This window comes from Paralichthys olivaceus, chromosome 6 (assembly GCF_024713975.1).
Source record: "Paralichthys olivaceus isolate ysfri-2021 chromosome 6, ASM2471397v2, whole genome shotgun sequence".
In the NCBI taxonomy this organism is placed as follows: domain Eukaryota; kingdom Metazoa; phylum Chordata; class Actinopteri; order Pleuronectiformes; family Paralichthyidae; genus Paralichthys; species Paralichthys olivaceus.
Genome location: NC_091098.1, coordinates 16,441,167 through 16,459,296, shown reverse-complemented (window position 1 = coordinate 16,459,296; position 18,130 = coordinate 16,441,167). Strand labels below are relative to the sequence as shown.

Here is an 18,130-nt window from a genome sequence, read left to right as displayed (position 1 = left end):
AAAATGTCTATATCAGCTCTAGAGAAGATCATTGCTGTTACTACATTTTATTCTCATTATTGCATCTCCTCCTTTTTCATCCCGTAGCTGTGTGGAGGGGACCATGTGCTACGACAGCGACGAAGCTGCCGCCTTCTCCGTCTCCAGTCTTTCGAACCGCTCCTCTCCGTTGTCATGGCGCCAGGGTCAAGCCAGCCCCCGTCTGCAGGCTGGTGACGCTCCGTCCACAGCTAACACCCAGTCGGACATCCCCCTCCGGATCAGCCACTCCTCTCGCATCCAACTCATCGAGGCCCTGGACGACACAGACCCGTCCCTGCTGAAGGGAGACTACCTCAGCGACAGCGACCTCGGCGGAAAGAGCCAGAATGAGGATGATGAAGACGATGATGATGATGATATTGATGATCTGGGGAACGGGTGAGTTGTGTTCTTCATTTGCGTTTTGCACCCCAGCTGCACCTTTGCAATGTTAGCAGCACCTTTCATGACATGGACGGTCATTAATGAGGTTAGCATTCCTCGTGAGGGGAATCCTGCCAACTGTTACAACTCCACTGCTGCAGTCAGGCCTGCGGATAGTGATTTAGCAGCACAGCTCTGTAATGCATCACAACCCCCCCTCACATAGCATCTGCCCCCCCCCCCCCCCCGATGCAGCTGGCTTTGCCACATTCAGTAAACAGCCCTCTGGCAGAGTCTGAGAATGATATCACCATCGTCGAGCCCCCTCCCAGAGATCATGCTGTCATATTCAGCTGTTAACCTGCTGCCTTTGCCAGCGGGCCTCCATGCACTAGAACCCCCGTGGCAGAGCTAGTATACAGACGTCTTCAGAGACCTGCCTACTCGTTATGTCTCACCAGTGTGGTCCTAAGCCAGAGCTGTCAAAGTCAGAAGGAGCTTAGTTTTAAAGTAGCCATGGATTCAAAAGTTTTAATGTTGTGATCACATCAGAAAACAAAACAAGATCAATTTCAGCTTTAGAAATGTTCGTTGGCATGTTTGCTGTGTTGTGTGGAGGGTGTTACCCTGGTGCTGTATGTCCTTGAAACTTTTTTCCCACCTATAATTAGAACATCTGCAAATGTATCGTTTCTCAGATCACACACACACACCCACACACACCCACACACACACACACACACACACACATACACACACCTCTGCTTGCACATCACAGATGGCTGCCTCCAGCTGCCTGTGGCTGCAAAGTCTGAGCAGTTTACAAAACGTGTGTCGTTGTCTGTAACCTTCATTTGTTATCGGCTGTATAATGGACAACAGCCGAACAATCACAATCCTTTTACATCTTAATGGGAATGTGTGCTTATCTGCGTGTTCTTGTTGTTGGGAATGACGAGATGACCAATAAGATTGTGTATTGTGCCTTTGTGAGTGTAAGCTGTTTATCTTGAATGAGAGGGACAGGTCACAAGAGAGATCATGCTGGTAAGTTGTCTCCATCGCTCTGTCAGGACAACACATCACCTTCTGACTATAAACCTTCAGGATTAAATGCAGTAATTAATTCTAATCAGTACACAACACAAATACAAGACATTATGTTCAGAGGGTCTGTTGAAGAATGGTCTGAGTTGTGTTCCTTGGACTTTATTTCGTTAGTTTTGGAAAACATGCAGCTCTTGTCCCAATATGAGAAGGTATGGCACAACATCCAGCATCAAGTTTCACTGAACAACTCGAGGAAAAACACATTATCTCATCATAAACTATGATTATGTGTGTTTGTGTGTAAAAACAAACTAAGAAAATCCATCCACAGCTTGACATCTCCACGGTAACCACAAAAATGCACCCGCAGTCACCAGGAAATCCATTGCAACACAGTTCAGGTCCCTATATCTTTACTGTGTATCTGGTCATGGCCTACAATCAGTGGTTAAACAGGTTTGTATTGTTCTTTGTGTGAGGAGGCAAAACGGAAACAAACATTTGTTAGTGGTTTTAAGAAAATACATTGAGCAAGATAATTGTCTGTTTGAATTTTAGCAGGATAATGCAAAAACTACACACTCAACTTCCTTGAAACTTAGTGGAAGGATATGACATGAGCCAAGAAAGACCTGATTACATTTTTGGGCAGATCCGGACAAAGGGATGGATTCAGGATGTTTTTTTACATTGTGAGATAGGATGTTCTTTTTACATATTCACCAATTTCCCAGGGAATCATTCATGGATTTCAATGAAAAAAATCCAGCACATTTAGGGAACATATATCTACGAGTGCCTGGAATTTGGTGCGGCTTAATTGATTTTAAGGGAACAGTTCCGTTGGGCTTTGTTGCAGGTTACACATCTTTCTAGTGCAGACGTGGTGTGATGCTGACTGCAGTTTCAGACTAATATATCTTTACCACTAGAGGGCAGGCTGGTGTTGCTGTTTCCCCTTGTCTGACTGCTCTCTCCACCCTTTCATCTTGAAGTAGCCCCTCGCTGGATTACTCACGCTTATCTCATCATTTATTACACATTCTCATCCATTATACATCGAGGCACCACCCCTGTCACACAGAGGTCACGTTACACTACCATGTCTCACCCTTACATATATTATACATAGGATTTCCCTGCATACATGATGCATCAGAAATGCACATGTTCTTTGTTTGGGTTTTGTCTTCCTCATCTCTTTGTTGTGTTAAGTGGAGAAGGAAACAACAATAAATCCAACCTTAGTCAGATATATAACATGAATGGATGAGCAGGATTTGAGTCATGGTCGGTCTCACTGTGACTCACCTCAGTTACTGTATATTGTATGCACATGAATCACTTTCACACAATGGTGAGTTTACAGCGACTGGGACATGACCTGCCTGACACAGACCTTATATACATACACACACACACTGAGTCAGGACCCTTTATGTCAGTTATCCGTTTCCTGTGCTTCTCAAACCTGGGGCCTCTTCTTGTCTGAAGAGTTCCACTTACATCTGGAACCAGACCCCTCCCACACACTCTCACTCACTCACACACACATCACCCTCACCAGGAAACAGCAGGGAGGGGCGGGGGCGTGAGATGGTCCTAAGGAGTAATGACGTTTAGTGCGGTGTAGACTGTGAATATATACAAATCTGCAGCTCTTCATACAGTTTTAACTCTTTCAGTTAATCGTTTCCTCTGCCAGGTTATATTTTCATCTGCTGTTGTTTATTTGTCTTGATAGTTTGTAGCATTGCACAAAAACTATTGGACAGATTCCTACGTACTGATTTTCTTTAACATTGTGTAATAGGGCGTTTTTCAACATTTCAACAATCTCCCAGGCAATAATTCATAGTTCTTGGTGGAAAGAATCAGGCATGTGTAGGGGACTAATATCTATGAGTCTGTACAATTTGGTGCAGATCCAAATAAAAATCTGGATCTAGTGAATTTAACTGTGGTTTCATAAGGGGACTCTTGGGACTTGGCAAAGGTTTGTTTAGTTTGATCAATATAGTGAATTGTTTACGCTGTGTATTGATTTCTTTTTAGTTTTCTTTGCAGCATATATTACATCCCCAGTCTGAAGTCTGAGTTGGCAGTTGTTTGCTATAGCAACTTTATAAGGTGATAATATACCAGAGCTGTCTGTATGATGGATTGGTTTGAGGTTCTTTCACCATTTAGTGCCCAAAAATGATGACTGAAGCTTCATATTGTCATAATAGAGACAAACAGGCACCTTTAAGAAAAGAGCCAACTCAACAATTCCCAACGTCAATGTTTTTTCTCTTGAGATCAACACTTATTAGTTTAGCACTGCTGCAATACATAGGGGGCTTCCTTATGTGAAGCACTGTGCTCTGAAAGGTTGTGTAATAGCTGTGAATAGAATAGAAAATACTTTATTGTCTACCTTTGTCAGGGCAGAAATGTGTCTTTGCTTATACGTACAAAAAGTGCTATGAGGTGTCTGTGTAAATATGACAAACCTGAATGAACCATAACGTCTACATACAGATCATAGTGTGCAGTGATAATGCACACACACGTGTCGACCATTGGTTGTGCATGCAGCTTGTTTTCTTCCCTGCTGGGCGCACACGCTTTTGTTTCTGGATGGAGGAGCGACCTCCCATTAGTAAGCGCGCGGTCTCCATGGTTACACCGCTTCACTGCACTAAACGCCTGAATTATGAAAATATTTTTTTGGCAGCAGACACACACACACACACACACACACAAACACACACACACACTAAGCTCCCCTAAGCTGTTCAGAGTCTGCTGAATTAAGTGCCTTCTAGAAAAGCAGAAGTGAGCTGCTAATGTGCGTTCAGAACAGTGCACAGAATTGAAAGAGGAACTTTTTGAAAAGGAACTGAGATGTTGAGTGTTGTCAGGAATCACTTTTCTGCCATAAAATATTTGGCCTTGTAATCTTTTAATGGTGCATGTATTTTGAATTAAGTGTAACAGGACTCTGTGTGTGTGTGCACGCACGTGCATGTTTGTGTTTGAATTCTGCTATACTCTGACCCCATCTACTGGCCAAAACTTAGAAACACACACACACAAAACAACCTAAATCAGCCTGACACATCTGATAAATGAATTCCTCTTCCCACATCTGGATCAGATTTTTGTTTCAGGTGAAAGATCCGCTCACTCACTTGGTCTGTCTGTGTCTATGTCTGTATCTCACACACACACACACACGTACACACGTACACACACACCCACACTCACACACACGCACAGTGGACACACCCAGGGCTTTTCCTCTTGTTAGAGCCAGATCTTGCACTGTGACTAACTGTCCAGTTAACTGTCTGTATTTATATAGTTCTTCTCTAGTCTTGATGACTGCTCTAAGCACTTTCCAGTCAGTATTTGGGGAAATGCACTATAAATGTCATCACCCTTATGTATCAGCACACTCCCACCTCCAGGTTTCACAGTCAGTGTTCTGTGGTCCCTGTGGTGGTCCAGGCCAGGTCCTCCCCAGACAGGCAGGACGCCATCTGATCTAAACAACTGGGTTTCATCTCTCCAAAGAATGTTCTGCCAATAATCATCAGGCTTCTTTTCATGTTCTTTGACAGCTCATGTAGTTTTGTGAGCTGGGGTTTTCTTCTTGGACGCTGTCTTCAGGGTGTGTCCCTCACATTGTCTGATCGGTCACTGAAACACCACAGGTACTTCTGGTGTAAGTCAGCACTTACTCGTCTGTTTATTTCAATACAAGGTTGTGTAAATACCCCTTTGTGGTGTCATTTTTCAAGGGCTGCCACTGACCTCTGTTGTTGGTAGTATGTCAACTGTGTTTAGCCCCATGTTCAGTTGCCTGCTGATGGTTTGGTATCCTGTCCCCTCTTTATGAAGTGCCACAGTTTGATTTCTTAGTCCTCAGGCTTTTCTGGTGTTAACAACCACTCTGTCTGTCATACATCATACACTTTTCTATCATACCCTGACAGACTAGACCCAGTGATCGGACCACCAATGTTCTAGTTTTGGGACGACCCGCTTAACCTCTCAAGCTCCAGCCGACCTTCTGGGGCCATGTTACATTCAACACAACCCAGACTACAACTGAGGAATCTGTATATGTAGGTTTTAAAAAGTTGTTACAGGTGTATTTTATCAGAACTTGATAGTTTTCAATTTACATTTCACATCAGTAAAATGCTGGAGATCAGCCTCATTTCAGTTTTATAAGACAGGTGGAAATTGAAAAAGTGCCACAAGAAAGATTTGCACAAAAAATCTTTGGATTTACTCAAAACAAACCACGTCACTTATCTTTCTTGTTTGAGGGGCTCAACGTCAACTCCTAGAATGTGAATTATTTAGAAAAGCATCGTTTCTTGTATTTATATGTGTCTTATTTATACACTGTGTTATTTTACTTGCTATATCTGTATATTTCTGTCACTCGACTTGATTATATATGAAGGCCTTCCTCAATCAGTCCATTGGTTTAAATAAAGATTAATAATAACTAATGAATATTATAAGTAAGTATTCAGAGAATAGTCAAGCTTCACTTTCACAGTGGGTGTGAGCTGAATGTGTTATTCCATTACTACTACAGGAAGTGTAGTTTTCCTCCCTTCCTCAGCATCATTTCTCTTTGAGTGACTGTGTGTGTGTCAGAGACGGTGCGATCTACATGAGAAGTTGACGAGAGGCAGACTGAGGTGTGGTTCAGGAGGGTGACGGGCCATGTGTTGCTCTTGTCAGCCACTACCTGCTCTTCTCTGGGCCTCTCTGCTGCTCCTGTGGCTCTGTCTCTGCTCAGTGCGGCGTGTAATCAATTACTTTTGCTGTCATTACGGAGGGAACTGGACTCTGGGGAGGAGTGCGCTCTTTCTTTGTTCCAGCACGTGTGGGCAAAACACTGGAGGGAACACCCGCGGAGAACACACACACGCACATGCACGCGCACACACACGCACACACGCACACACACACACACACACACACACACACGCACGTACGCACGCACACACACACACACACACACACAGTGGTCTCTTTACTAATCAGAGCCATTCACCATCATCACATGAGCGTTTCTAAATATGAGTCATGTGAGAACATTTTTATATTAATTTAATTATGCATGTAATCTGCATAATATGATAATTACATTTAATTCATATTTAGTAGCAGTACTATATTTAAAAGTATTGTTTATCTGCCCGGCTACTTTTCTTTATGATGATGTAACCGGCTCCAGCTGTCACAGCAGGACGCTGCTTACAAACAATAATGACATTAATCTGTTGTCTGCTACAGTGGCACAGAAAAGCGCCCACCCACACCATACGCTCATATACAAGCATACACACATCCAAACACATTAAAAGATTTAACAGAGAGTAACATATGGGGCTGCAAAGGGATTTACAGTCCTAGAAACCCCCCGACACCTCCTGTCTCAGCGAGAACAATGTCCTCATGTACCTCTTTTCTACTCTTGTGTTTGCTGAGGCTGTTTGAGCCACAGGGTTTTCATGATTAACCCTCTTAACTCACTACATGACACTATGTAATTTACTGTAAAACCAGACAAACAAACAAGGGACAAACTGTGACTGAATCCGACTTTGTTGTACTGTTCATTCAGCAGTGACTGTTTGCTTGAGACAATATTTGCTTTTCATCTTTCCTTTTCACCAGTATTCTATCCACGTCTCCGTCTGTCCTACACACACGTGCAAGCATTAATGTAGAATTACACAAGCACACACTGGTGTTAATGTCCGAGTTGACTGCAGTCAGTTGTTGCAGGAATGTTCGACTTCTACTCCTGTCGGCCTCCGTGGAAATGTTTAGTTTGACTTTGGGCCATCTCATTATTGTGAAACACACTGATGTTGAGCAACAAACACATGTTCTGGATGGGAGCTTTGGGAAATACACTTAAATCCCACAGACAGATTTTTCCCACATTCTGATTTGGAAGAAAAAAAGTCAAGAATTGTAATTTTCTCTACTTCTTTCCAGTCGTTTTCAGACATGACCTCTGGAGATTATACGAACACTTCGGTCCAGACTTCCTCACATGTTTTTGTTCACAGCACATAGACACTGGCATTGGGCCCTTATCACCAAAAGCTTGCGTGAAGTCTTCGTCAGTGTCTGGCAGTTTGTGTCTGGCTCCTGTTTTTCATCCTGAAATATTCCGATTATTTTTGTCTTTTTTATTTTTGCATCTGTTGCATGTTACATCGGGCTCATCTCAACATTATCTGGAGTTCTTACTAAAGGGCTGAAGAGAGAAACTTCCAGAGACTCTTACTCAATTTACGCACACACAGCCCCCTCAGAGAACCCCAGGAGAATATCTGGAGCCCAGCATCCATCTCCTATTCCATCTTTCACTATGCTCGCCCTCTCGAAGGACATGTCTTTGAGCTTCCTCTCTCCCACCCTGCACCCAACCAAACACCCACTGCCACGGCTACTGTTGCCTAGACCCCTCCCCAATGCTGAGGACTGGTAAATCCCTATGGAGACGCTACAGTATAATCCCAGCTAATCCCTGGCTTCCTCTTATGGCAGGTTTGGAAAAGAATAAGAGAACTCAGGACATGGTCAGCAGACTGCAAGGACAAGAGGGCGTCGAGAGGGGGTTTATGATGACAGTGTGCGTGTGTGTGTGTGTGTGTGTGCCAGCAGGACCCCCACATAGTTCAGAGGGATATGTTACCATGTCAACAATGCGATTGTGCAAGGGAAATAAACGGAGTGAGAGAGTGTGCGTGTGAGCGGAGCTTCTTAACTTACAGAGGTCAAAATGTCGCGGCTTTAGCCCGATGACCAATTTCACCTAATTTCCTATGAGGAGAGAGGAGGATCCTTCTCTTCCTGGAGGTGCTTTTAATTTTCTTTATTTTCTTTTCATATGATTCAATCACACTCAGAAGAGATGAAAAGGGGAAAGTGACCTGAAAACAACAGCTGATGGGGAACATGATGCTAAACCAACAGATATAAACCATATCGACTGACATCATTCAGTCAACAAAGGTCTCACAGGAGTGTGAAGAGGAAGGCTTTAGATTGAATTTGGGAAATAAGGAAAAAAAACCACATGTGGGCTTACAACTTTTTAATGTGAACAATGCATTAAAATATGACTTATATTAAGGGTAGATATACCGAATAAAAAAAAACGTTTGTGGTACCTCTAAGCAATAAAAACATACTCTGTAGCACGCATACCTCCGCCAAGGCCCAATTGTTAAAAATATTTTTTTATCAAGATCTATGCATTTAAAAGTCAGCGTCTCTTACTTTGAATAATCATGACTTCACTGTGAACAATTATCATACCTCATACAGAAGAAAAAGTCCCCGTGAATATTCGCTCGGATATCTTAAATGTTACTGGCTTTATTTTTAGCTCTTTATGCAAATCCTCAAGGTAACTTAAGTGGAGCTTTATTTAATTCTTAGTCGCTTTAGCAGCATGGCTGGGGATACGAGTGTCAAGTGACTGCTCTGTTGGTCCCATGTTGAAAATGCTCCACATTTATCAGATAGATTAGATGTTTATGGTCCCTAGAGGACAGATGCTGATGACTTGGATGATCCTTTACAACTTAAGGTTGATATTTTTAGATCTGGGTGAAATGCCTCAGCAACTCTTTGATTGATTCTTATGAAATAGCCACTCCTTGACTTTCCTTTGAGTTTTAAACTTGTGCCACCATCAGTTCAAAACATTGAGAACGTTACTGGCAGACATCAGTAATGTCATTGTGAGCATGTTAGTCTGCATGACAATATTGAATTTGTGTCTTAATCTGTTTTTTTAAATAATAATAATTATCTTTATGCATGGGTTACTACAACCATAGGAAATTTAGCCAAAACGTTTTTTTGGGTCGTTTTCAGTGTTGAATGACTTTCTCCATCATTGAGAGTAGTTTGAGGAAATGGTGAGGTTCATATGATTGGTTCCCACAGTAAAAAACAGCCCCCCACCACACCACACCCACACACACACCGATCATTCATACCTTCCCTTAACTTCTATACAACTTTTATACATTCTTGCTTCCTCTATAGGGGGTTAATGAAACTGCATGGTTAAGGACAAGCTTTTTAGAAGCTTTGGATTGAAGCCGTCTTAAATCTACACTACACACACACACACACACACACACACACACACACACACACTCACAATATGCACACTAGTGCTGAGCCTTGGAAGTTAACAGTGGGGTGTGACGGGGGTTTGCGCATAAGACTTAACCCTTCTTCCCTCCCATTGACTCCCACTGTGTTATTCTCTGGAGCTCTTTCGACATTAGTCACACACTTTTCTTATTTGGCCCTCCTGCCATCATTCCCACTTCCTGTTGTTCCTCATTACACCATCTCTTAATCTCATCCCTTCCCGTGTGCACCGGTGCTCCTAACAGTGAACATATCCTCATTACTTTCCCAGGAGACACAGGTTGCACTGGCTGCAGCAACCTGTTGAGCCATATTCCAACTTTCTATTGTGGTGGCAGTTTTTTCTTTCTTTCTTTTGTGTCAATTGAAAGAAGAAGCATCTTTGAAGTCAAGTTTTTTTGAGCAGTACTTCACATTGTCCTCAGCAGAGCAGACCTTCAACAATAGCGTCCACTCCAAGAAAGAGGCTAATTAGATGCTTTAGGTGGTCCAGGCATGGAGGGTCCCTCAAATAACCATGAGAGCAACTTCTCAGACTGGAACATACAGGCTTTGATGTAGAGTTCTGAGTGTCACTGTGATGTGTTTTCAGTATTGTGGGCTTTTAAAACCTTGGTCTGCTGTTGGTGAGCTAATAGACTGAGCATGCAGCTATACAAACTGTGGTTTACTCTCTGACTCTTTGACTCTGAGGGAGCAGGCTGTTTGTAAAGAAATCAGACAAAAGTGTGTGCCTGCCTACAGTACATAAGCAAACGACTGCTGGTACAGCACTCACAATCAGGTTTATTACTAGCTCTCGATTTTTAAATGAACTTTGATTAGATTTTTAGCCTTTTAGTCTCAATATTGATCTCTAAGCCAACATGGACTTGAAGTTATTAAAATGCTGAATCTCACTCCCTTCAAAGCAGTAAGGAGCTCAGAGGACACAAAGATTAATTAACAAATGCTTTTCGTAGTTTAGATTGATACGTTTAAGTAATTCTTATTAAGTGAACAGGTTTTTATAGATGACTTTAGTTTTGGAGGACAACATAGGACTTTATGTCGATGTGTTAAACGAGTGTGGATGGGAAGATAAAGTGAGAAAAGAAAGTGTTGTGGTGTGATGAGCAAAAGATCTGTGTGTTTGTACACAGTATGTGGGTTCGTAAGAGTTCTGTGTTATGTGTGTGTGTGTGTGTGTGTATGTGTGTGTGTTGCTGCTCTGATAAGGGGGATGAGCTTTCCCAGGTCTCCCATCTCTTTCATCCGCAGAGGAGTGACAGGTTCCCAGGGTCACAGGGATGACCTCTTCCTGTATACTGTCATTACACAGTTACATCACCACCTAATTACACTGGTCCTACTGCACATCACACACACACATACACACACACACCGATGTTGAAAACAAGCAGTGTGGTCTCAGATACAGGGTGAAAAGGAGAGTAGCGGTGACAGAGGAGCTGCTCCTTCATGAGGAGAGCCAAATAAACAGAGAGGCAGACACAGGGGGGCATGTCTGGACGTGAAGCGGAGCTGGCCAGACCGACGCAGAGAGCTGTCCAGAGACTCCTTCCAAAAACTCGGATGAGAGTTAAGCTCGCACTGACTTGGGGAGGATTGTGTGTGCACGTGTGAGTGAGTGTGAAAGTGTTTGTGTGCACATAGAAACTGTTTTCCTTTCCCTTGTAACATAGGCAACAACGATGGCAGCGGCTCCACACTCAGTTCACCATGCCAGTGTGCCAATCAGACCCCTGACACACACACACACACACACACACACACACACACTCTGTGCCCACCTGGCTCTGCATGGTATGGATGAGCAGTGGCCTGAATAATCCTGCCTTTGTTCCCTCAGTGCTTAAAAAGAACGTTTTAATGATCTTTTTCTCTTCCTCTCTCTTTGGGTCAGTGATGTGTTTTCTCCAATCTCTCCATTTCTGCATTCTTATTTCTTTCTCCGCCGCTCACACCATTTTCTCTCTCCTGTCTCCAGTGAAAAGACGGCGTTAATCATCTCCATCACCCCCTCCTCTGACTGCCTCGCTCTGTCTTTCACACCCTTCATTCATTTATTAAACTGACCCAGCAGACAGGCAGATCTATTCACTGGGGTCCACTCAGAGCCTTAAAGTGTTTAAACACCACTGGATGCTGTGAGGGGGGCAGAGCTCTCGGTGGGGGTGGATACATGATACCCACTCTATTCCTCTGCAAGTCTCCAATAGCCAATACACACTGTGTTACAATAGAAACAGTGGAGTCATTTACCCTCCCTGCTTCATTACATCCTGATTGAGGCTTATTTATGCCACAGACAGTTTGACTGTTAACCAGCATTTCCTCCAGACACTGGGTGACTGTTGCATGATATTCATGAGTGATACATGAACTTAGAAATGGTCATTTACTGTACATAAAACTTGGTCATTCTAGCAAGTGTGTCCCTTAAACTTAATTAATCTCTACATCCACATTTCCACAATTCCTCGGTCTGCCATCTGTTCCAGGTCCAAACATTAATGGGTTCTTTCCTGACCCATATACAAATCCTTACACACATTTTGTGGAAATCTGTCTAGACGTTTTTGCATAATCTTGTTAACAAACAAACATGGGTGAAAACTTATAGCCTCCTTAGTGGAGGTAAAAAGGACAGACAAAGAAGGATACACTCCAGCAACCCAAACTTCTTTCTTACAAACTGTTACATCAATAATAAATGATCTATTAACCGGCAAGGCCATTTATATATAACACTTACGAAGTATGACCAGTAAGGTTGAGGTGAGTGCGGGCCAACAGTTTGGCTAGTTAATTTAATTAACCATTAGAGAGAAAGAAAGCTGGGCAGACAGACATACAGTATGTTACATTAGTGAATCTGGAATAATGTCCAACATTGAATAATCCAACTTTGTTATGTGTTTCTAAGAATCTCTTGAAAACTTTCACTTTTGATTTAGTAAATCCTGATAAAGTACTTGGTTATTCTCATGCCCAGAAGACAAGACAACAATCCGGTCGTGCAGTGAAGTGGATTTGAACTTTGACTCAAGGACAGAAGTACCCTTAATAAAGTGAATGCTCCAACCACCACAACAGATGCCGGTGTTGAATGTAGCACTGGCCCTTCAGATATCATTTGGCTGTGGTGTGTCTGTGGTGTCAGAGGGGTGTGTCCTCTACACTGTGTTGACTGGACATTTAGAAAATGTCTTTGACATGTCTCCTTAGAGAATGTGATGACTGCGTGGTTATCTCGCGGCTCTGCGCGCTTTTTGGAGAAGGCACAGCTGGCCGCGATCTGTGAAACGGGGGCCTGAGGAGGAGGAGGAGGAATTCGGGGTGTTGCCTTTCTATCTATGCCTCCCTCCCTCCCTCCCTTTCCTCTGAGGGAGAGAGGGGAGTGTGTGAGAGTGGAGGCACTGCGGGAGTGGGTCAGTCAGTTGACGCTGCTGACTCGTGCAGGCGGTGCCCCGGGTGTCAGCGGCGGAAAGCAGCCGGTGTTCTCTCCCTCTCTTGTCTCGCTTCAGAAGAAATAATGTGTCCCGGGAACAAAGCGGCGTGAAGCGGCTCGGACGGCTGGAGGATGAGCGGGCGCGTGCTGAACGGCAAAATGCTGCAGCTCCCGGCTCCGCAGCGCGCGGGGAGGACAATGCACTTTCTGTCCAGGTAAAAATGGATGAGAGCTGAGAGCGCAGGATCCCGGAGGAGAGGCTCGGTGACGCGCCGGTGACTCTGCTTTTGCTTGTGTGACACGGTGTGTGCGTGGTGGCTGATGGTGTTGGATGGGGCTGCGGTGGAAGCTCCGGCGGAGCCAGTGCGTAAAAAGCAGCAGCGGCGCGTCCAGTCTCATTGATAAAACTCCAACAGCTGCATGGCGGCAAGTCTCATTACATTGTGACCGACATGCGCTCACATCAGGCGGTTGTGGGATCTTGTGTGTCTGTCTAGACGCCCATTGAAGACTGGGCTTTTGCTGAGCGTATAGAGGAAGCTATACGCTGCAGATACATGCACAGACCTCAATGCGCAAAGTGTTGAATCAGCATTGTGCTTTTGTATCAGTGAGTACAGTCAGCAACTAAAAGCCCTATTAGAAATCCATAAAAGAGCGAATGCATTATTGTTAATCATCTTGTGAGAATAGTGTAAGTGGATGCAGCATATGGGCGTGCACGCGTATGGAGTGCACGCGCGTCTTAAGTGTTCCAGTGTTTTACGGTCTGCTGGCTCCTCCATTGTTTTAAGCTGAATGCGATGACAACTGGTTGCTGGTGTTGACATGCAGGCATATATATGTGTGTGTGTGTGTATGTAAGCGCATGGGTGGGTGTGTTCGCATTGATTGATCCGCTGCAGGACCGGACCGCATTCTCCACACCGAGCAGAACACTGACCTACATTCTGAACGGCGCCTTCTACCCGGTGTATCTGCTGTGATTGGGCGAAACGCTGCAAGCCTCCTCCAAATCATCATTTTGCTGCATGCCATGTGAGAATGATCTAATTGTGTGTGTGTCAATGTGTGGGCTAATGTAGGCCAGCTTATGTGAGTGGGCGGCGGAAGGTGGCTGAGGAGATACAGCAGCATCAGAAGACAGAGAAAAGGACAATTACATAAAGAGTAGTTCTGCTTCACAGATGCATTAGGACTGCATGGACAGACAGAGATGCTGTATTGACTTGTGTGTGTGCGCGTGCATGTGTGAAGGGTTTTTCAGGGGTGGTGGGGGTCAGCTGTGCTCTTTTTGGTCGACTGACCCCTACAGCATCCATCGACCCTTTATGTAAACCCATTAGAGCATAGGGGCCTAATATCAGGGCATTATACACACACACACACACACATACACACACACACACAGCAGACAGAAACAATTTAACAATTGAACCCACTCACAAACAGTTCAGAGTCCCACAGGACTGACTGGCGTGTTTTTATCTTTGTGTTTGAGTTGGACATGTGTGCTCAAACAGACTGGCTGTCAAAAGACTGATAAATGGTCAAATATGTAGAATGTGACACACACACACACACACACACACACACACACACTGAGTTAATGCAGTCACCAAACAATATGACTGAAACCAGAGGTGTGAGCAGAATAACAGTGTGTGCTGGTGTCTGCATGTGTGTGTTTAATCAAACAGAAAACTAGCATCAGCTCACCAGTTCCTGCCAACACAAAGATTTGATCAACTATATTAGTCATATTGAAAGCCAGCCAACATCAACCTAATCTCTGTCTGTGTGTCTGTTTGTGTGTGTGTGTGTGTGTGTGTGTTTGGCCAACTGAACACTACACAAATAACCCTCTCAGCATGACCTGCCCCTATCTAGATCCCCCTCTGGTTCACACAACACAGCCTCATCCAAACGGCAGATTTGCGAGCTGGTGACATCACTCATTAACGCACCTCACACCCAAATCCTCTCTGTTTGTTTTAATTGAATAAAAATGGCGGCTCAGTCACTGTGATCCAGACCAGACTTGTTTCATTGCTGATGTCACTTCGCTGTGCATGGGAAGTGTTGGTCATCGGTGAAACCGCAGCTCGGGCTGGCTGAAGGCTTTCGAGGTTCCCTGCATCAGATGTTTGAAAGAGACACTGTGTACTGCTGTAAATGTTTTTAACTAGAATCACGTCCATCTGTGTGGAGGAGTGGATTGATGCTGATCTGGTTTGACAGGCAGCACCTGTCAGCTGACAGTTCAAGAAGTTTCTAACCTTTGACATTTTAGTCAATGAAATGTTTGTCATTTTTGGTACCTGGTCAGCAACATTTTTCCTGCATACCACCAACAATGAGGTGAATCACTGACTACGTTTACATGGAAACCTGATTTCTGATTACCTTAACCCCGAACAAGTCGAGCAATATTTGAATTAAGGCACGTGGAATATTCCAACCTAAGTCACATTACATGTATACGTCCTAATTTAATTTTACGTCCTATTGGAGTTTTCACAGCATTTTGCAACATCAACATACATCAGCTACCAACTGCTTGACAACGCATGAACAACACAAGATAAAACAAGATGGAAGAACAAAAAGGAGTTGTAGATTTAGCTAAATTAGAAAGAAAACAACCAAAATGGTGTATGCTAGAATCATACATCAAAGTATTATAAACTACTGTCTGTGCTCTGTTATAGGTAATAGGGAATTTGAATTGAGTATCCTGTTAGTCACTCACGTAAACACCATAATCAAAATAATGTCTTATTCTGATAAGGTCAATAGTCGGAATATTGGTGGCCATGTGAATGTAGTCGGTATTTCCAGTGCAACACAGTTTTCACCACACACATAATCAAAGCTGGTGTGAGAGTTGTGGGCTCAGAGACAAAGATGGATTACGTTGTTTTGGAAACAAACTGCGTTGACTCAGTCTATGAATGACTTAGATTTAACGGACTGTTGACTGTCTTTCTCGCTTACATGAATCATGATGCATGAACAGGAATTCTGATTCTCCAGCACACAAACATGTCCACACAAGTTCAGTTAAATGTGGAAATGTTGAAATGTTTCCATCCGCTGTGCATTATTAATGTGTTACAAGGTTCCTGTTCTCAGAAACCACAGAGTGATAGAAACAGGTTGATCGAGTAGCTGATCGAACAGCTGATCGAGCACACAGCATAAAAACAGTCAGGGCTGGATGATATGGCCCAAAATTATATAAATATAAAAATGTTAATTTCAGTTGATATCAATAATTATCATGATATATGTCCCATTATTATTACGTTTAAGTTTAAAGACAGATTTTTGCTCCTGAGTAAAAGTTGTGTTTTTAAACTTGTCTTCATGGTTACATCTATATTGATATAATACTTGCACAATGCAAGTATTATATCAATATAGATGTAACCTTTGTTATATTGCTATTAATGTTAATCAAAATTCTATTTGCAAGAATTACTGATATAGTTTTATCACCCAGCCCTAAAAACAGCCCTTTTTTTTATCTGTCCATTCTGCCAGCTTTTTTTAGATTTACTCACAATTTCCTTAATTTTCTGTATGGATGACGCTACAAATTGTGAGAAAAACCCCGGTGACCGCAATGATTTCCTGCAGCCAGACTCTTGATGTCTTGTAATTAAGTGAACAAGTTTACTTGGCCTGAGTACAAGGTCATTAGGGAGACACAAAAGCAAAAACAACACATGCCTGTAACCCGTGCTTGTAAGACACATACACTGTTTTATCGTACACACAGGGGCATGTGTTCACAAACAGAGCTCATGTTTTCACAAGGTGGTACCTCCCGTGGTTTACTGAGTTTCTCTGTTACATCAAAGCCAGAGAGGGACCTGCAGCCAGACAACATTGCACCTTAACAGGCTCTTTGGAGGACGTGAGACACATCAGAGAATAATAAGCTCTGGATGTCATTTTCACCTGCTTTCAAAAAGATTGTGAAGTTTTTCTAGTGAATGAAAAAAACCTGGATCCGTCCCCTGATCTTTCCCAAAATTTTGGTCCCAACCTTTCACCAACTCTCATGGAAATCCATTCAGTTGTTTCTGTGTAATCTTACTTACAAACAAACTAACTAACAAACAAACAGACGGGTGAAAACGTAACCTCCTCCGTGGAGTTAATGAATGAGAAGCTCAGACAATGACTCCCATTGAAACTTCCTTGGCCTAATTTCTTTCACTTATATGAAAACTGAGACGATTCCTCTAGTTTGTTTTGGAGCCGTGAACTTCCCAGCTGCTGATTCCAGTTTCAATGGAACCTCTGGATCTGTCATTTTATTTCTGTATGTGTCTGTGCACTCGTGCGTTGGTATGCATATGTGCGTCTGCATATGTTGGGGGATTAGGGAGTGGAACCCCAGAATACACTCGCTGGAATGTGAAGTGTGTGTGTTTTGAGCAGCCCGAGGGCAAGGAATGTCTCCCAAACTCACTGTAACAACTTTAAGTGGCATGACCAGTGTGTGTGTGTGTGTGTGTGTGTGTGTGTGTGTGTGTGTGTGTGTGTGTGTGTGTGTGTGTGTGTGTGTGTGTGTGTGTGTGTGTTATGAGTGACAGCAGGTGATGGGTGTGAGTTCTGTAGGGTGCGCCCCAAGGCCTGTCCGTCGCCCCACCACATACGTTCACATATACACACACAGCGTTCTGTCTGTCTCCTCCTCACAGCAGGGGAGTAATGTGTGTGTTTTAATAGGTGTCTGCTTTATCTCAGCCAGGAGACGTGAAAGAGAATCTCTGCTCCAGTCAATGAGCCTTTCATTCTCTTCTGCTCAGGTGGTGTTTGGACAACCTTTGGCAGATGCTTAGTGGTGTTCTGCTCTGATGTGTAGCCTCTTTGTGCAGCTTGATTCGATTTGAACAAAAGCTATGTCATCACATTCTCACTTTGTGCCCAATTTTTTATCTGCTGTTTCAGAGCAGCGAAGAAGACTTGATTTCCAAGAAAAAGAAAATTCCAGTTTTATCTGAT

General features: G+C 43.4%; 1 protein-coding gene across 13 annotated transcripts in view; it reads left to right on the top strand.

The window, feature by feature from the left end:
* nav1a (neuron navigator 1a) overlaps positions 1 to 18,130 on the top strand; it is an 83,036-nt gene that overhangs the window by 33,910 nt on the left and 30,996 nt on the right. For all 13 annotated transcript variants that reach the window (XM_069526027.1, XM_069526024.1, XM_069526032.1 and 10 more), the window contains one exon: positions 88 to 420. In XM_069526027.1, the coding sequence (XP_069382128.1) occupies positions 88 to 420 (333 nt within the window). The remainder of the gene's footprint in view (positions 1 to 87; positions 421 to 18,130) is intronic.